The 20,558-nt window shown below is 43.8% G+C and overlaps 1 protein-coding gene across 2 annotated transcripts in view; it reads left to right on the top strand.

The window, feature by feature from the left end:
- Window positions 1–12,713: 12,713 nt before the first annotated feature.
- PDGFD (platelet derived growth factor D) overlaps window positions 12,714–20,558 on the top strand; it is a 143,372-nt gene continuing 135,527 nt past the window's right edge. For both annotated transcript variants that reach the window (XM_086481764.1, XM_086481763.1), the window contains exon 1: window positions 12,714–12,843. In XM_086481764.1, the coding sequence (XP_086337890.1) occupies window positions 12,714–12,843 (130 nt within the window). The remainder of the gene's footprint in view (window positions 12,844–20,558) is intronic.

The following is a 20,558-nucleotide window of genomic DNA, read 5'->3' as shown; positions in this document are numbered from 1 at the left end:
GCAGGGCTGTTTCTCTAACATTTTCTCACTCCTCTCTCCAGCTACATTTGCCCAGTTGCACAGCAGTTTTTTCCCCTTCTTTAATATGTTATCCCAGAGGCGCTACCACTGTCACTCATGGGCCTTGGCCAATGGCAGGTCTGACTGGCATGGGGGAAACTTCTAGCAGGTTCTCACTAGCGCCCCTGCTACCAAAACCTTGCCACACAAACCCAATACAAATGCTTTAGCAAAAATCTGCAGTCAACCTTTTCTATCTCTTTTTATCCAAGAAAGAGCCCAACCATTTTGCCCCTACAAATCGTTCTTTTCAGATCTCAGTGACTCAGCTGATTTTGTTCCAGATTAGTTTACTTTGACACCTGACTGAAGACCAGAGCAGCAGACTCTGTAGTCCTGAAATTTTAAGCAAGGATATTTCTTTCATAGGTAACTATTTGTAGGTTTCTTTATTGGAGTTTTTGCTTGATGTCTTAGATTTGCACCAACATCATGATGTTCTCAGTCTAAAACAGCTGTCTGTGTATAGTAGTCACTGTGTGGCATGTCACTTTTCAGCCATGCAGGTTTGCACAGGGTAAATTCAGATGTCAGATTGCTAAATACAATTCATTCCCACCTCCACTGAATTTTGCTATAGGCCAGCTGCCACTATAGCCATATAAATAGCAGATCTCTCAAAAAAATCTAACACAGTGAGTAGTCCCACAGTTGTCATTTAAACTGAGGGTGGGGAATGGTAGTAATGCAAATATGCCTAACTATGTGCTGAATTGGTCAGTGTTAATGGAATGACTAAAAAGTTCATGGTCCATTTCTCCTCTCCCTTCCCAAGTAAATTTGCAACTGCAATAGACATACAATTATAATGCTTGGATATCTACTGTGGCTGCAGATGATGCAATCTTCTGAAAATCAGGTTTCCAAAATTAGTAGGCAATTTTGGAAGTACAGGTCCAAATCAGTTTTCTGGTGTCCTGCAGTAAACTCAATCAAGTCAGGCTTAGAATTCATGTCTCCAAAGCCCATTTCCAATATGTTAGAAGTTAATGCCCTGTCTAGGAAGGTCACCAAATTCTCATACACTGTTCAGTGGGTTCATAATGGCTAATAAGAACTTCGCATGATCTACCCCTGTTTAATGAAAGTCTCCATTGTGGTACAGACAGAGCGAGCCTACAGCAGAGCCTCTAATGCCTGATCCTGCTGACTTCTACCATCCATGGCAGCTTCTAAGCAAGCAAAGTGCAGACGAAAGGAAGTTAGGAAGAAAAAGCAATGATAGCTAATGCTGTTTGGTGAGACTGAAAGACTTCTTGTTGCTTATACAATATCCCTAAGACTTGCACCAGGAGGACACATGACGGATGCCTTGGAAGTTTAACGTAAACTGTGTCTGAGGAGCTGTGAATCAAGCAGTGCAATCTCCTCCTGCCAGACACTGCCATCCCTGAGATGTTTTAAGTGACAATATCAAAGAAAGAGTTTTAAGTGCTTAATCAAGGTCCTTTCACTTTTACACACGTCTGTAATACCAGCATGCAAAGTCATTGCCCTACATGCAATGGTACTGTACAGCTTTGCCAGGAAGAAACAGAGAGAAAAGTTTGTTAGACATTTTAGCCTAATTGTTGACTTGGACTGCCATTTGTTACCTGACAATTCCGTGTGATGTGACCTTGGACAAATAATTTTAACCAATGCTTTCCCTATCTCTACAGTGTGAATGTTAACAAACACCTAGCTAGCTTCCAGAGAAAGGCTCTGATGATTGGGCCATTTTTGTAAAAACTTTCGAAAATGAAATGTCCTCACTAACTCCAGAGCAATGCTGAAGAAAGAACTAGAGCGGAGATGTGCACAGGCTTACAGAGCTGCCATGCCAGCTCTGTTGACTGCCATAGAACTGAGAAAGTCTGGAAATTTCTCAGGGAGAAAATAGGTAAAACCACCTATTATTAATTTGCCCTCCTTTCCTACTATAAGACTCTCTTTTCAAACTTGAACTTTTTGAACTGAAATGCAACATTCCAAGTGTCTGCCTCAGGCTGATGTCTTTTCATTCACAGAGAATAACTATTATACTGCTATTAAGATTGTCATGCCAAGCTTTCAAAAGGCTTTCTGTGCAACCTTAATTTGGTCCCTTGTACATATCTATTATGAAGCCAACTAGTAAATAACAGGATTGGAGACTATTTTTTTCTTACAGAGTCTTTGATTCATTCACTGCCCAAAATGGAGGTCATCACAGAAGGCATGATTCATTTGCCCTGCCCTCAGGCATCTGCAGCCCTGATGTCTACACCTGAACTAGTTACTTTGGGTGTCCCTCAGGGCCACTGAGAAAAGAAACAGGTACTTCCAGGGTGCAACTCAGCTTGTTCTTAAATAGACACCTAAACCACATCAACCTTGTTCAAAAATCGTCATATTTTTGTCTATATTACAGACATATCTATGATTCAATGCTGGATTTCATTTGGCAGAATATATACCAGGCATTTAATTTGTGTGCTACAGTGTATAGTGAAGTACATCATCATTGCTGTTCTCAAATGGAATTGGGATGCAAGATGATTAAGGTAAATAGTTTCCACTAGTTTTAGATACCAAGATATATAATGCTTTGCATTATATAGCACTGCACATATTCAAGAAACAACTTCTATTAACTTCAAATATAGTAACACATGCTCTGCACTTCTTCAAGTCAGACTGTACTGTCTCCAGCTGGGCATCCAGAAAATGAGAAATGTAGCACTAGAAACCAGCTGTGAGAAATCTGGTTTACGTCATCCATGTAGCAACACAAACAGGCGGGTGTAGAAACCCGTTCACGGCACTCAACCGCCTTACGGATTCAGTTTTCTTTTCTATGCACCTCCTGCCCCACTCACTTCATAACTTTCAACTCAGCAACAAATGAAGTAAAGATTCTACAGATCACCTCCCTTTGTACTGTAAAATCATGATTCATCTCTACTATTTTGCATAAAGAATCCTCAAAAAAAAAGTAGTTTGCACACCCAATAATTGAACCATATCCCCTACATATGTAAAAGGAGGCTGAATTAAGATTCACAAAGCACTTTATTTCTGAAATTTTCTGACTCCTGATTGCTATGATTGTTCAGGCTGAAATACATCTGCCCTAACTTACTCTTCCTTAAGTCAGACATCTAAGTTTGCACTAATCACCCACAGTTGTCTCACAGTCACTGGGGAAAGACATTGGCAGGAGGGGTGGGGCAGGGAAGGGCAAGGGGAATCAACAATAAGCATGAAAACGGCGTTAGTTTAGGCACCCTCTGGTGGCACCTGTTTCTCTCACAGACTGTAAAGGGAACCTATGGTGTCTACATCAGACCTACCCTTCTAAGTTTCATTTTCTAAGTCTACATTTAAAGTAGATTATCCCCACACTTGTTAATACAGTACAACAGTACTTTGAAATGCTCACAGTGACTGTAGGTGTGCACAAATCTTTGTCTTGTTTGTCTTTTTTTCAGGGCATGTTTTTATCTCATCCTGCTGTTCCAGAGGCCTCTGGAGAGGCCTCAGTATTTAATTTAGAAAGTACTTCTGAATGAAAATTGAGCTAGATAAATGACAAAATATAATTTACTGTACATGGTACTTCCTAGGAATGCATTGAATTAGTATGCTTTGTTGGGTTCTCCCCCAGGAGACTGATTTAGTCTAATGATAGTGCAAGGTCATTAGCACAGTATCAGCATAAATTCTGCTTAACCAATGCCAGGTGGTTAACCAGTTTATGTTAATGTGTTGTGTGTATAAAACTGTGAGCTCAACTTCTCTGTATGACAACGTGATCTGAAGAAAGAGTTGGGCAGCCTGAACATATTCCCACTAATTTGGACCCAGAGATAAATCATTCTCACTGCTGCCCCTAAGATAAGCTGAAGACTCTCATGCGTTGCCATCTAAAGCAGAATGAAAAGAACTTTTTCTTAACAAGCTGATTTACAAACTGCATGTATTTGAAAGAAACAAATTTAAATATGCTTAATGTGCTTTTTCCAATACTTACAAATCAACTCCATTTGAAAGTCTGGCTTCTTATATATCGAACTCTGTTGTATACCGGTTCTATTTTCGGTATAATGTAAAATTATTTTCCCTGAAAAAAATGAACTGTAAGAACAGAGTATATTTTAAGGTATACAAGGCCAAGTGCAAGGTCCTGCACTTGGCTCAAGGCAATCCCCAGCAGCAATACAGACTGGAGGGATGAATGGACTGACAGCAGCCCCGTAGAGAAGGACTTGAGGATATTGGTGGACGAAAAAATGGACATGAGCTGGCAATGTGCACTTGCAGCCCACAAAGCCAATCACATCCTGGGCCTCATCAAAAGAAGTGTGGCCAGCAGATCAAGGGAGGCGATTCTCCCCCTCTACTCTGCTCTGGTGAGACCCCAACTGCAGTGCTGCATCCAGCTCTGGAGTCCCCAACACAAGAAGGACATGGACCTGCTGGAGAAGGTCCAGAGGAGGTCCACAAAAATGATCAGAGGGCTGGAACGCCTCTCCTATGAGGACAGGCTGAGAGAGTTGGGGTTGTTCAGCCTGGAGAAGGCTCCAGGGAGACTTTATTGTGGCCCTTCAAATTATATAAAGGGGTCTTATAAGAAAGACAGAACAAGACTTTTTACCAGGGCCTGTAGTGACAGGACAAGGGGCAATGATTTTAAACCAAAAAGAGGGTAGGTTTGGATTGGATGTGAGGAAGCATTTTTTTATCATGAGGGTGGTGAGATGCAGGAACAGGTTTCCCAGAGAAGTTGTGAAAGCCCCATCATTGGACATGTTCAGGGTCACCTTGGACAGGGCTTTGAGCAACTGGGTCTAGTGAAAGATCTCCTTCCCAAGGCAGGAGGATTGGACTAGATAATCTTTGAATGTCCCTTCCAACTCAAACCATTCTATGATTCTATGATACAAGCTCCAGGAGGCAGAGTTTTGAGCCTCAGATCTTTTGCATTTCTGACCCTTATGTTCTGGATTTGTTCTTTTAATAGTGTCCACTTATTGATTCTGAAATGACTGAAAAGGCCTCATTTTGCTATATCTGTAAAATATAGGCATATCAAGAGGAAGTATGACAAGTTTGCTTTCCCAGCACAAAACCACACACAGTACTAAGATGGTCAGCAACGGAAAAGTGGTTCTCCACTATGCGTTGTACATTTCTTACTGCAAGACATAAATTTCCTTATTTGTAAAACTGTGTTGGAAAATTCTTCAGTGAGAAAGAACAACAGAAAAAAATGAGGCTGAAGTTTTTGACAATCATATTTAGTAAGTATCTCCATTGCACATGCACACCCAGACCTCAAAGAGGAATGAAATTACTCACAAAGGAAAAAGAAGCCCAGAGTCATGGCTCAGCAGTTTTTAAACACTGTTGACAAGGTAAATGGTGTTCTGTAAAACTGAAGACAAAGGATGAAAAGCAAGCTGTAATTCAGGAGGACGTAACTCAGGAGGACAAGGAAAAATTTTACATAACTAGAAGCTTCAATCCTTATAAAATCCTGAAAATACTACACTACGCTTCTTACAATCTACATGGCTGAAGAGAGGACTTTGTATAGGATGTGTAGGATGGCTGCTCAGAAGTTCAACTCTCGCAAAATTGAGGGAGAATCTTTAATCAGCAAAGGAAGCCATTTGATCCCTTTCTCAGCTGAGCACAAACTGCAAAACAGTAGATGATAAGAAGTTCATATGCCATCTTTGTGGTGCCAAGACACAAGTTACTGCTCTGAGGGTTCAGCATAGAGGTTCATTTCAGTCTTCACAACATTGCATAGATGGTATGCTGTAAGTTATTCATAAGATGGTAATTTACAGAATTCGAGAGTGTTCCCATGCTAAAAATGTGCTGGAGAAGGAAAATGCTGAAGTCAAGAGAGGGAAAATTATTCCTGTCCCAGAGGAACAAACCGAGAGTAATCCAGAGGGAACGTCTGGGCAGGATTACACACAGAGGAACCTACACCATACTGCTCTCCATCTTACTAAAACTGGATGCTTTGTTTCTTAAGTAATATCTACAATGTGCAGACAGAAAGCATGAATTATCATGAGAAATTTCAATCTGAAACCTCTGATCCTAGAGATCTTGGGCTACCAGTAATAAAACATTCCTAGAATTTCTCTAAAAAAGGTGACAGTTTTCTAACTCAAATATATTATATCCAAGACAAGCAAAATCTGACCCCATTTTGCAAAGGAATTGATCACAGAAATAAAAAGAGGGGTTAGGTAGAAGTTACTGTGGTTTGAGGACAGCTGTTTTGCAAAGTCCAGACTAGTAGGTTCAGATTACTTGAAAGACCAAGCAGAGGATCCTGATAAACCATTACTATTCATACACAGTACAAGATCCAGAGGGGAAAAAACCCGAATCTTTAAAGATAGTCATTAATCACTTGAATTACTTAACATTGATGGTGGGGGATTCTCTGTCTCAAGACAGTAATACCAAGTTTCCTCCTCTTTTAAAATGAAGTCTTGATCTTTTTTTTTTCTAAAAGATACTGTGCTAACTTGAGAAATCAGATCAGGAGGTTAGTCAGCAAAATGCTTTGACTTATTTATGTAAGAAGTCAAACTATATTATGTCAGAAAGGTTTCTTCTGTCCTTTGAATCTATGAATCTGGGAACTGTGATACTGAAGAACCGCAATCTTTCTGAAGATATTGTTTTCTATTAAGAAAAACTTAGGAGAAAGCATAGCCCAGTGTTGTTAAACCTGAATTTAAAACTAAATGCTTGTTCTACTGATATTAACGAGGGAAAGAAAAAGTCCTACTTAATCTCAGGAGGGCAACATTTCTTTTTTCATTGTGGTTTATACTCATTTTTTAAAAGCATGACTCTGAATATTGCATACATATTATATGTCAGTTGGCCCCGTCAGTAGGTAGCACTGGGAGAGTCTGAGTGATGTAGCAGTTTCTCAAAATGTAATAAATGAACATGTTTCAGCTTGGGACATCCTTTTTCTTTTCCTTCCTATGTGCGTGTCAGTGGTGCAGTATTAGTCTCTAACACTTGCAGTGGAGACCTAGCCAAAAGTTACACACAGCCAGCAAAAGTCATTTAAGGGTCGGGGAGGAAAGCAGGTGTACGTTGAAAGGGAGAGGGGTACGGCATCCTGTAGCAGTGCAGTCACAAGAGGGAAAACCAAAAGACTGGATAAATCAAAGCTGTCTGCAGCTGGTCTCAAGAATGGGCCAGACAAGCAAGCAGGCACAGCTGGCTGCTGGAGGAGGACAAACAGTAGCACCAGTTGCAGGTCTGTGGCCCAGATTTAACATTCAGAGTGTTTTAACTTGAGTTGCCACGACTCAATACCAAGTTTGTAGTGATAGCAGGCAGCAGTGTTTGGGCTTCTGTTTGATTAAAGTGATCAGTTTCACTACGGATTTTCTTCGTGTGTTGTTGAACTGCTGCCTGTGGCTCAGACAGTAAATGTGGGCCATGGATCACGGGCCTGCACAGCTCTTCCTGGTGTCTTGGTGCCTGTGGGGTCTACGTTTTCCCTGCATTCTTTTGATCTGCCATCATGGTTACAGTCATTTACTTAAGATGGACACTTTAGCAATCATGAGGTGTTTCTCCATCCTAATCTATGCACATCTGCTCATTCTCAAATCATTCACGGATTATAAACTGGGAGGTGGGGTCATTGCCAACACTTGCCTCCCTCCTATATAACAGAAATCACAGTGCTGCTGTGAGTTAATGCCTGGAGGTACATTTTTTTTAGCTGTCATTTTTCAATAAACTGCAGAACCACTTAGAAATTTCATCTGTGTCTTGTAGTATGGTACGTATGAACATGCTTTTCTCTGTCACCTTTACAGACCTTTTAGAAGTGATCAATAGGCCCCATGAGTTCCTAAGTACAGCTTGAAACCACTTGACCGGTTTTAGGAAAAAGTCGAAAAAGTCAAATCTTGCCTTTCAAATTTTCAGTGATGAAGAATATACAACTTTGATACTTCCATAGCTTTCCACACTGAAAAGCATGCCTTTTACTTCTAATCTTAATTTGTCTAACTCCAACTTTCACCTTGATATGTCACTGTCCACCAGACAGAGTAGCCTTCTAGAATCAATACCCTACCTCTGGGAGGCAGCTGTGACGCCTCTGATTTTCTCCTTGACAAGCTAAATGGCTCATGATTTTTAAGCTTTTCCCTAAATGGCATGTTTCTCAACCTCTAACCAATCCTGGGGCTTTCCTCTCAGTGTTTTTCACTTTATTATGGTCCTTTTTTAGACTATATTCTCAGGAACTTGATGCAACAGTGTAATAATAGCAGAAGAAACCATAATGCCCCTACTCTAATTGATATGCCTCTCTTTAAATAAATATCCAAGGAACCCAGTCATAACACACAAAGATCTTGAGTTTTGCTGCTTTAATCATGGTATTTCCAATGTTCTAAGGGGTGGACACACAGCACGTCTCTGTTCTGTGGACAAACTGTGTGACACTGGAGCATCTCCTAGCCCACAAATGGTAACAGAGGGCTATAGCCCACTGACTTTCTTGATAATCCATCCCATAATTTTTTCTGCATCAGTGTTTTCTAGGATTCACTACTTCATCCAGTAATTATACATGTATTTGTTCCCTATGCTTTCTCCATAGTCAGTGGAGAGAAACAAGACCTTCCAGAAAACAATTTGTCCCATCCCAGCACAACTGTCTAAAACCGCTGGGCTAGAGTGCCCTCTGATGGGTATCCAATTCTCTCCATGAACAATGAGAACCTATGTGATGGGCTTACACCAGGCACTTTCAGAAGACTAAAATGAGGTGAGATAGATGCCACAGGCACTGGGTAGCGCTGCCATTGGCTATTTTAAACCATAAGCTGTGCCAGGGCTCAGCTCTACAGTTCTACCCAGTATCAACATGTCTATCTCCTTATAACACCATTATTATAAACCAGCCTATTACTCCCCCAAGGTTTTTGTCATCTGCAAGTGTCGTGCATAACGACTACATTTTTCCCAGGTCATTGTTCGAAATGCAAATCACCGCAGAAGCAAAAATTAGTCTAAGCAGCATGCTGTCGCAAAGAATTCATTCAATATTGTTTCCCTTTTTAGTAAACATTTTAAAACCTGTCATTTAGCGAGTTTTGAAAACATTTAGTATGTGCGACTTTCATTTTGTATGATTTAAATTGTGTGGTACCAAGTCAAATGCCTCATGAAAGCTGTAATTTGATGCTATTCTGTTTGTCAACCAGATTTCCAAGTCAGCATGCCAAGATTTTCCAGGTTGACTAGCATTAATTATATTATATTCCTTTTAATTTGTATTAATTGAATCTCATATCAACTCTTACATTATTTTATAATGATCTCAGTCAGGTTGACAGATTTATAATTCCCTAGGTCATCACACTTATACATCAGTATATCCTTTTACATAGTAACCATGATTTGCTGTAGGTCTTTGTACAGAAATCACCTGATGCTTTAAATTATCCTAAACCCTCAGAATACAGATTAGCCAATGTACTAGAACGTTCTCCGGAAGGTGAAGATCCAGTGATCTGCTCATAAAACTGAGCATAGTCCAAACTTCTCACCCTTTGACATAGGTTCTATTGGACTTTACTATAAAGATACTATTTTGTTTTGCAGTGGGTTTAGCGCTTTTTAAAGCGAATTAAGAAGCTATAGCAACAGTCACTGAAATGCAGGCCTTTTCTACATAGGTCTACCAATGCATGTCAGTCTTGCTGCTCTGTCCCAAAATCTTTCTGTGCACCTGTACATCAAACGAAAAAATCTGGATTTTTTTTGATACTGGGGACAAAATAAATATCTGATAATTGATAGAGCTAGGCCTCTGTTTGGAACCCCAGAGCAATATGCCCTGGCTGTTTTCTGACCTGAGAAAAAGACTTGTCCCTTCTGTTACCAAAATATTTTTGGGTTTAGAACAAAGATGGCAGCATCCCATGCTTTTCAGAAGGAGGAACAGAAATGTAACGTGAGCCTATGACAGGAGTTACACACAGTTCCTCTTGATACGTATCAAAGCCATTGGTGGTGGAATACACTAGCCTGTTTTTATCACTGTCTAATTTATGAGGCCCCATGCTGTCTTGCTTGAGAGTTCTCTAAACAAGTACCTCTGCTGCAGAAACAGGAATTCCATCTTATGCACCACAGCAGTATGTACTCTTTCAACAGAAAAAAAAAAAAAAAAAATGCTGAGAAAAACTCAGTTCTGTGCCCTGGTCAGCTTGAGGAAGTTTGAACTTACAGTCTGTATCGAGCCAGGGAGCACATGAGCCAAACAGCTGTGGAGTGTTTTAGGCAAAAGCCTGTTCCACTCTTGTGTCAAAGCGGACCTGTGCAGCCAGGGAGGCATGGGGCCAGAAAGACACCACATGACTCTAGCTCCAGACACAGCTCTTGGGAAGATGTATGAATTTTATATAAAAAAAAATTATACAGGTGAAGCTGCGTTCAGAAACTGCCTTGGAAACAATGCCCTTTCTTGACTGATACTGTCAAAACACCTTTCGCCTGCCTTCTGGGTGGAAGATAATCTGTCCTTCCTTCTCTTCCTCCTCCACCACCTTAAAATGGCCACTACATGTCCCCAAGAGGAAGCAATTACCAGTTAGTTCTAGCTCCCTGACTCTAAGTGAGAGCCAGGGCCTGAAGGCACTGAGAAAGGAGACTTCACCAAGGGGTTGTGGTAAACATCAGGGTGTTGACCACCTCCTTTTGTCTTAAAAGGCACCTGCACTCAGAAGAGAGGTAGCTGGGATCCTATTGACGTTTTCTGTCAGGTCCTTGTGATTGGAGAGAGGCAGACACATTGACCAGAGGAAGAGAAGACATCTACTGAGCTCCCCCTACCTTCATTTGCTATATGTCCTCTATTTGACTTTCTGCTTCTATTAGGACAGTTGGATTGGCCACCTTCCTTCTGCTCAGTTTCCCTCCTGAACTGCGCAGCTAAAATATAGGCACATCTGCTCACAAATGGAGCACTGTTGGAGCCTTTCCATGATCTACCACATGGCAGCAGGATTAGGTTCGCTGTCAGTTTTGGGGAACATGAAAGGGGTAAAGAACCATGAATCATGCGTAACAGAATTGCACCCTACTGGTTCCTTAAGACATACAAGATGTTTCAGTCCCATTGTCATCTGAATATGGTCTTGGCGAGAATGTTTCATACACCCAGAGGCAGTCCTCTGAGTGCAGCAGGACTTAGCCGATATTCCTAATACAGCCCCATATCAACATTCTTCTTCTACTGTTGAGGTGGTGTTTCATGTTATTAAAGGTCTGACAGCATGTTACAATTTGTTAGACTGGCTAAGACTATACAAAATGCCTTAAGAAAGGAACTGAACAGGTAAGGATTTGTTAGAGAACTGTTAAAGCTTGATTGTTTTTTCTACATCTTCATTTGATTATTTTAATTGCAGCTAATGGAAGGAAAAAGGGTATTAAAACAGCAATCTGATCACAATCCTTACATACCTTTGGTTTAGACCTAAACTCTTCCAGGCAGTAATACAATCTTTTAACACCAGACACCGATTTAATGAGGGTCTAAATTAGTAGGAATTAACTTTTTTCTGAAAATCTTTGGACAGTGCTTGGCATGACAGAAGAGCCCATCTATTTCTCCCAGGGACAACTGCGGGTTTTCTTCAGCCACGTGTTTTCACCAGTTATTCCACTAGGTTTCCTCGCTGGCCCTAGTGCAACCCAGTGATTCGAGTCATTCCAGCCCCACGGATAACCTTCCCGTGGCCACCGCGGGCACGAGGGTGACGGGACACTTGGGTGCGTGGCCTCTTTGCTGGTGGGGCGCCCCTGGCACACTGCTCTCACCGGGCCCACCCGCCGGGCGCCCCGCGGTCCCGGCAGGGCAGGTTCACTCCTTACCGGGGCCAGCCCCCCCTCGTACCGTCCCTCCTGCCACCTTCTGCCCGGGCTGGAGACGGCGCGGCCGGTAGCTCGGGGAGGGCCCGGGCACCGTTCCCGCCCGCCTCCCTCCCTGCCCCCGGGCCGCCCCTTTCCCCCGGGCCGCCTCTCCCCCCCGGCCCCCGCCGCCGAGCACGGGGCGCTCCCGGCGCTCCAGACCCCGGCGGCGGCTCCTGCCGAGCGGAGCGGGGCGGGGCGGGGCCGGTGCGAGGCGGCGGGCGCAGCCCGGCAGCGGGGCGCGGAGCTGCGGCGCGGCGGCCGCAGGGGAGCGCGGCTGCGGCAGCCCCCCGCCTGCGAGGTGGGGCACGGCGCGGAGCGGCGCGGCCGAGGGGCGGGGGCGGCGGTGCCGGCCCGGGGATTTCTCACCTTCGCCGCGTTCGGCCGGCCCCAGACAGGCGGCAGAAAGTTCAGCGTGCGGGAAGTTTAGGGGCAGCTGGGAGAGGAACTCGGCAGCTGTGACTGCTGTTTCGGGTGGTGTGGTTTTTTTTTTGGTTTGTTTTTTTTTTTTTTTTTTGGTGCCCTTTTTTTTTTTTTTTTTCCCCCCTGCATACAACTCTCTCAAACACACAAGCAACTCGCAACAACAACAACCCAAAAGTCCGAGAAGGGGGAGAGAACACGAGAGAGGGGAGCGCCCTTGGTGGGGAGAGCCCGGTTTCTTTGCAGGGATAGGGTCCCGTTCACAGCGGATCCCAATGCAACTGCTCATCCTCCTCCTCCTCTACGCTGTAGTCTGTGCGAACTTTTGCAGTCGTCAGGGCACCACTGCCCCTGCCCAGAGCGGATCTATAAAAGCCTTGCGGTCCTCGAATATCAGACGAGATGGTAAGTGTCCCTCTGTCTTCTTTATTCCCAGGGGCTGCATTTGCGGAGCAAGCCCCGAGCCCAGAGCGGGCCCCGGAGGCTGCCGTCCCCTCTTCCCCGGGAGCGGGGGGTCCGCGTCCCCGGAGGCCGGCGGAGGGTCTGTCCGAGCGGAGGTCCCGTCCCTGGGAGGCCGGCGGGGTCAGCCGGGACGCGGGGGGGCCTGTCCCCGGAGGCCGGTGGGGATCAGCCCGGGAGCGTGTGGCCAGCTGGAGGGCGGGAGGTTTGGGCTGAGGGGGGCGGCCCTGCCCGGCGGCTGCTTCTCCGGGCGGTCCCAAACTTCTGAGGGCAACTTCGCGGAGGTTTCCTGGGAGCCGGCATGCCGGCGGCGCACCCGGCGCACCCAGCGTCCCCTCCGGGCTGAGGGCGGCACCTGGCCCTTGACAGCGCGGGGTGCCGGGTCCCAGCTGCCGCGGAGGGCCCCGCCGGGCGCACCTCGGCACCCGCGGGCCCCGTCTCCTCTGTGTCCCTTGGGTGTGCCGACGCCGGGGGCAGCGCGGGGAGGGCGGCGAGTCTGTAGCGGCTCCGGCCTGAGCGGGGCCGCGGCGGTGCCCTCTCCGGGGCGGAGTGTGGTGGGCGAGGGAGGGCGCGCAGGCGGCGGCCGTTGGGCCTCAGGGGTGCTTGGAGGGATCGCGGCTCCACTCCCGGTCCCGCAGCGGCCTTTCGCCACCTTCGGCTGCTGTAGTGGCTCTCGGGGTGCCGGCCTCCCGGGGGAGGGCCGCCTCGGCAGAAGGGTCTGGGCCCAGGGCTGGGTGTTCGCCGGGGGCTGCTAGGACTAGCCTCGTCCCTTGTGCCCGCCGCACCGCTGGCAGGAGTCGGGTGCTTAGTGACGGTGAGCACCAAGGAGGGGGGCTGCGGGCTTTCCAACGCTGCCCGCCGGCTAGGGAGGGTGGTTTCAGTCTTCCAGTTTGAACTCCGGTGCGTTTCGAGCCGCCGGCAGAGGATATCCTCGACAGCCGAGGTGCTGTCGAGGGTCTGCAGCGCAGCTGAGTGGGAAGAAAGTGCCTCAAGTGAGCGGTCAGCGTGGCCGTGAGCTGTGGCCCCGTGGTGGGTGAATGTGGAGGCTGCGTAAAAATAGCACCACTGAAAATCACCTTTGGAATCCACTTGTTCGTGATTAAAGATAAAGAAAACCAGGTCTTTTGGTTTGGGAAAGGTAATGAGCCTCTGGTTGGGGAGCAGCTGGTTGTGTTCCAGCTCCATGTGGCAGGACTTGCTTTTGCATGCCACGGTGTGCCTTCTTGCAGACCGAAATGCAAGATGTTCTCCCTGAAAATGAACAGAGTTCAGTCTTCAAGTTAATGTCTTCGAGTTGCCAGAAATTGTATATTTTGTAAACCCTCTTCAAAAACCCAGTCACTTGAGCCATTTCCAAGATTGTGCTCTGTGTTTGCCAGTGTTTATTTTTCAGCATGTATACAATGTGTGTAATGGGTTACAGTTGATTTAGGAAGATATTTTTATTTCATCTTTGGAGCCATATTGAACTTAATAATCTTTTGTATGTCTTGTCTAGTCACTGAAAGAAGGCATAGAGAAGGTGAGGAGGCTTTTTCTTAGAATTGAGATAGCGAGTCTGGAAACAAGACAGAATTGCAGTTCCTTCTGTCTCAGAAGTCAAATTTAATCTAATAAAAAATGTATGTGTTTGTAATAAAAGCATACATCCATTATTTCTGTTTCATGCTTTAAAACTATGGCGTGTTTTATCAAGCTTCATAACTTGTTAGCCTGCCATCTTAAACTTCATAGAAGAACTAGGACCATCTCTGAATTAAGCTAAGCAAGCTTCCTTCCAAGTCAAACTCCAAACAAGCTTTTTCATGGAAAATTGCAGTGATTTACTTAGAACTTCAAAATGTGTTTTACTTTGATTTTCTCTTTTTTCAGTGAGGAAACCAGTAACTCCTAATTACTCTAAATAAAATTTTCAGTTTACTGGCAGTGTGACTAGTGTTTAAGTCTGCAGAAGAAGACTTCCTGTGGTGAAATTGCTTCTTGGAGTGATGAAAAGAACAAGCCTATGTGAAATGATTAGTTAATTGCTCTTTTCGTAATTGTGATCATTTAACATTGTCATTGAGCTTTGTACCTTTAAAATTATCTTCCACAACTTGTAGTGGCTGAACTTTCTTGGTGCTGGGGTGGACTGGTACTGGTGTTGTCTGAGAGCGGCAAATCTGTATGAAATGACGTGCTACCTTTGACCCTCCCTGGGCCGTATGCCGGCGAGGCCTACAGCTACAGATGTAGTGAAACACACCCATGCTGAAGTCGGGCACTCTGCAGTCCTTCAACATCTGCACCTCTGCAGATGTTGTCCGTGTGCTGAGGAAGTAACGCGCTTTTAGAACTAAGACCACATCCTGACCCCGTAGTATGCTGTAGCCTTTCTCTCTCCTTGTGCTTGGGAATATTCTTGCTTTTTCTCTGCAAAGGGCGGTGTGTGTTCTGGTATGGCCAGTGGAGCTGAGCATCAGGTCACAACATCTAAAGCAGATCAGCTGCTGGTCACCCTGATTTTACTCAAATAAACCAAACTGGTGCCCGAGTTTGTTGACTGAAGGTCTGTATTTGTGCAGCCGAAGGTTATTAGCTGTATTCAAATGTTGCATGCACGCGAGGAGCTGACAAGCAAAGTGTTGGCTGTAGGCCACTACAAGTATTTCTGTCTTTTATGATTTTCAGTGGTGTTTGTGTCTTGTTTTGGTCTGAAGCGCTGATAAGGAATAGCATTAAAGACATGTGGGTTGCATTGCTGAGTGAGACAGACAGTATTTTTTGCTTTGTAAATATTTGCAGACATGACAATACAGAATAGGATCTAAGAGCACACAATACACTGGGGGTAATACGTTCCAACAGTCTCTCTCATAATGCACAGCAGGGATAAAAACTAATATAATACTGTGTCCTGGGTTGATGATCATGATTATTATGTTGTGGAATGAAGAGAGATAGTGAAGAGGAAGCAAGGTCTGTTCAGCTCTTAAAAAAAAAAAAAAAAAATCTTGGCAAGTTCAAGACCACCTGCATGTTTTATAAAAAAGAAAACAATCCTTTGGATTCCAATTTTCTGTTACCTCCAAGCAGGCTAAACTAGTGTTACTACCTACGCAGAGCTTTAATATGGAAGCTTGGTCTTGCTTCCAGCCAAAACAAATCTTTGCGCTGTGCGTGATTTGAGTTTGTCTTTCTTCTTTTAGGCTAAAAGAGGTTGGCCTATTCGTAATTGCTCTTACTTAAGACTGAGGTTGCTCTGGGAAGAAATCTGTAGGTGAAGGGCAGCGTGTACAAATGAAGTGCCATTTAATGACTACCAAACCTAACCGGACTGTACTTCCTGCTGAAGATATTAAGAATATAAATAACCTGCTTACAAGACATCCTCTTGTCCTAGTGGAAGGACGGGCACTGATGATTCAGCTGTCCAGTGTAGCACTAATCAATTTTTTAAAGTGTTGTGGAGATGCCAGCCACATTTACAGCACATGTAGTAGTATTTACTGAAAGTGTTTATTAATGCTGTTACCTGTTAAGTCCTTTGAAGTTCGTCAGAATAACACACTGAGAGGGCTTCCAGATGTTTCCATTGTTCTGTTTGCCTCAGTTTCCCAACTTGCAGTATGCAGGTAGTACTACCTAATTACAGGAAGTCTGATAGTTTGTTTCTGTTATTTTGGTTGTTTATGCATACTGGGGAGATGAAAAGTGGAGATGAAAAATGCTAAGTAATATTATTTACTGTATGGTGTCTGAAACATCAATTACTCGTTCTTGAACACACATCTGAATGAATCTGGGAAAGTATGCCTAGTCTGTGTGCTCAGACTAAGCATCACTATACATATTTTAAACTTTAAAATCCAAATTTTAAAGAAAAAGCAGAACATAAGAGACAGCATAGTGTCAAATCATTTCAGTATGTAAACAACTGAAAGTCATGGAATCAGTATCTTCTGATGTGGATTTGAAACCATAATATCAGATGACTTGAGATAAGATTCTGGGCTCTTGTGGTTTTCATTATGAATTAAAAAAAATAAATAAAAGGAATTCCAAACTTCAGTTTGCTTGTGCACCACCAGAATACAAAGAAAAACTGTACTTTACCATTCTGGGGAAATGGCAACAGCTTTTGGCTCTTTGATGGCCTGTCCAAGGGGATGGTGCCATTAACTGTACCCTGCCTTTCCCTATGTTGGCCTGTGCTTGAGCACAGGGAAAAGCATTTGATGATTAGGGCAGTATTCTCTCTCCAAATAGGTGTTAACTGTCTGCTCTTGGGAAAAGATATAGTTGGGGGGTTTTTTCATACCACTTTGAAATGGCTCTTGTATTGCTAATGGTATAGGAATCTCAGTTTTGGAATGGACTTCTTGAGTTCTTTTCTAATAGACTTGTATAGGTGTTTTTCTGGTGACATAAAATTGTGTCAGCCGGAAAATAACTAAAAAGTTTGCTTTTACAAGCTTTCTTTTCTTGATTATTTTTGTAGGTTTTGTAAAATACATGTGTATTTCAGGTTTCATTAGATTAAAAAAACCTCACCTTAGTAATTTACCTGTCGTAATGCACTTTCGTCTACAAATGTTTAACTTTGATGATGTCTCTTACTGTATAATTAACTGTTTGAACTGAAGTATCAAAGGATATTGCATGAGAATTCCAACCCTGACTCAGCAGCAAGCAGCGTGGAGGAGTTCTCCAAAGGAGCTCTGAAACACGTTTTATCAGGCAGATGTATATCATATAGTGGAAATCACTCTCAACTCTCCAGCTAGTCTGTCAACTCTTCTTGTTTCTTTTTTTTAAAATTTATTTGTATGAAACTATTAGGCCAGGTAATTCTTGAAAGGCTTGCAGAGAAAACTTCATAGTTGTATTGCTTTGATTCTTAGAAACTGAACACGGCCGAAAATCTAAAATAATGGTTTTTTTCACTGTGATCCCACAGTAAGGTTGTGTTTTATAAAACACCTAGGAATAGGCATAAATAGGAAACTCACAGGGAATCCTTAGTGCAATAACACTCTTCATGTCCTTAACTTAGAGCGTCTTTGTAATTCCATTAAAGTCAAGGGGCTCAGTCCTACAGGATTCTGTGATAACAAAGCTTGAATAGCTTATATGTAAGTGAGGTAATGTTGAGTAAAACTAACTGTATGTAACAATGAAGCGAGAGTACAAGTATTTGCAAAATTTAGAGTCATAGAATCATAGGATTGTTTAGGTTGGAAAGGACCTTTAAGATCATTGAGTCCAACCGTTAACCTAACACTGCCAAGTCCACCACTAAACCGTGTCCTACCATATCTGCATATCTATTAAAGACCCCCAGGGATGGTGACTCCACCACTTCCCTAGGCAACCTCTTCCAATGTTTGACTACTCTTTCAGTAAAGAAATTTTTCCTAATGTCCAATCTAAACCTCCCCTGGCACAACTTGAGGCCATTTCCTCTCGTGCTATTACTTGTTACCTGGGAGAAGAGACTGACCCCCACCTCACTACAACCTCCTTTCAGGTAGTTGTAGAGAGCGATCAGGTCTCCCCTCAGCCTCCTGTTCTCCAGACTAAACAACTCCAGTTCCCTCAGCTGCTTCTCGTAAGACTTGTGCTCTAGACCCTTCGCCTGCCTCGTTGCCCTTCTCTGGACACACTCCAGCACCTCAGTGTCCTCCTTGTAGTGAGGGGTCCAAAAGTGCACACAGTATTCAAGGTGTGGCCTCACCGGTGCCAAGTACAGGGGCACGATCACTTCCCTGGTCCTGCTGGTCACACTGTTTCTGATACAGGCCAGGATGCTGTTGGCCTTCTTGGCCACCTGGGCACACTGCTGGCTCATATTCACCCCCAGCAACTTTTCTGCCTGGCAGCTTTCCAGCCACTCTTCCCCAAGCCTGTAGCACTGCATGGGGCACTTGGCCTTTTTGAACCTCATACAACTGGCCTTCCCCAAGCCTGTCTATATCCCTCAATAGAGCCTTCCTGCCCTCAAGCAGATCAACACTCCCACCCAACTTGGTGTCATCTGGAAACTTACTGAGGGAGCACTCGATCCGCTCATCCAGGTCATGTAGGTATTTAACAGAATAACAGATAAAGGTATTTAACAGAACTGGCCGCAATACTGAGCCCTGGGGAACACCACTTCTGACCGGCCACTAACTGGATTCAACTCCATTCACCACAACTCTTTGGGCTCGGCCATCCAGTCAGTGAAGACTATGCCCATCCAAGCCATAAATGGCCAGGTCTCTCCAGGAGAATGCTGTGGGAAACAATGTCAAAGGCTTTACTGAAGTCCAGGTAGGCAACATCCACAGCCTTTCCCTCATCCACTGAGTCACCTTGTCATAGAAGGGGATCAGGTTAGTCATGCAGGACCTGCCTTTCATAAACCCATGCTGACTGGGCCTGATCAGCTGGTTGTCCTATACATGCTGTGTGATGGCATTCAAGATAATCTGCTCCATAACCTTCCCCAGCGCTGAGGTCAGACTGACAGGCCTATAGTTCCCCAGATCGTTCTTCTGGCCCTTCTTGTAGATGGACGTCACATTTGCTAACCTCCAGTCAATTGGGACCTCCCAGGCTAGCCAGAACTGCTGATAAATGATGGAAAGGGTGTTGGCAAGCACTTCCACCTGTTCCTTCTCTACCGTTCGGTGGATCCCATCTGGCCCCATAGACTTGTGCATGTCTAAGTGGTGCAGCAGGCCACTAAACGTGTCCCCTTGGATTATGGGTGCTTCATTCTGCTCCCTTTCCCTGTCTTCCAGCTCAGGGGGCTGGGTACCTGGAGAACTGGTCTTACTATTAAAGACTGAGGCAAAGAAGGTGTTAAGTACCTCAGCCTTTTCCTCATCCTTGGTCATTATGATTTTGTCAAATGATTTTGTCAAATATTCTGTTAAAAAAAAAAAAAGCATATGTATCACAGGCAAGAATATAATGCACATGCATATACAGAATAAATACATGTTTTATCTTTTACATAGTATGTGGTATAGGGTGTTGTATATGCACATACATAAATCAGAGGACATAAGCACAGGGAAATGAGAATAAATACACTTAATATAATTGGTTCCAAATTAGCATTAAAATCATAAAACTATTGTACCCAGGAATTGTTTTTTAGAAGACTAAAAAAACCCCTCCAGGTTTAATGCAGCTTTTTGAAGTCGTGGTTGAACAGTGAACTGTTGGGCAAATATTTGAGCTTAACTCTTCAAGGTAGTTAAGATCCTCTTTACATGTTGTTACTATCTGTGTAATTTATGGAATTTAGGTTGAAAGCAACAGTTATGTTTAAAAATGTTTGTCAGTTTTCCAGGTTGTGAGTGAAAGTTCTGGAAGTTATTTACATATTATTAAGATTTTTATTAAGTAAAAAGGAACTTACAGGGAAAAGAATTATTGAAGGCAGAAATTCTTTCAAAAAATATACAAATTTGGTACATTACATTTCTGCCACTCCTTCTTTAGACTGGATGTAAATATTACATAAAAGGAACAGGTCTGCAAAATGTGTATTATTTATACAGCAAGAAACTCCTTTGGGGAGCAGTAAATTTGAAGGACAGGGAATGGCTTTCATTTCATACCTCTAATAATTGTATATAAAGAAAAGGTACAGCAGAAGTTTATATGTTTTATGCTCCAGTCTTTTC

The sequence above is a fragment of the Leptosomus discolor genome, chromosome 1, assembly GCF_034619465.1.
Source record: "Leptosomus discolor isolate bLepDis1 chromosome 1, bLepDis1.hap2, whole genome shotgun sequence".
Lineage (NCBI taxonomy): Eukaryota > Metazoa > Chordata > Aves > Leptosomiformes > Leptosomidae > Leptosomus > Leptosomus discolor.
The sequence above is the reverse complement of the archived record's forward strand: the minus strand, read 5'-3'. Positions and strand labels throughout refer to the sequence as shown.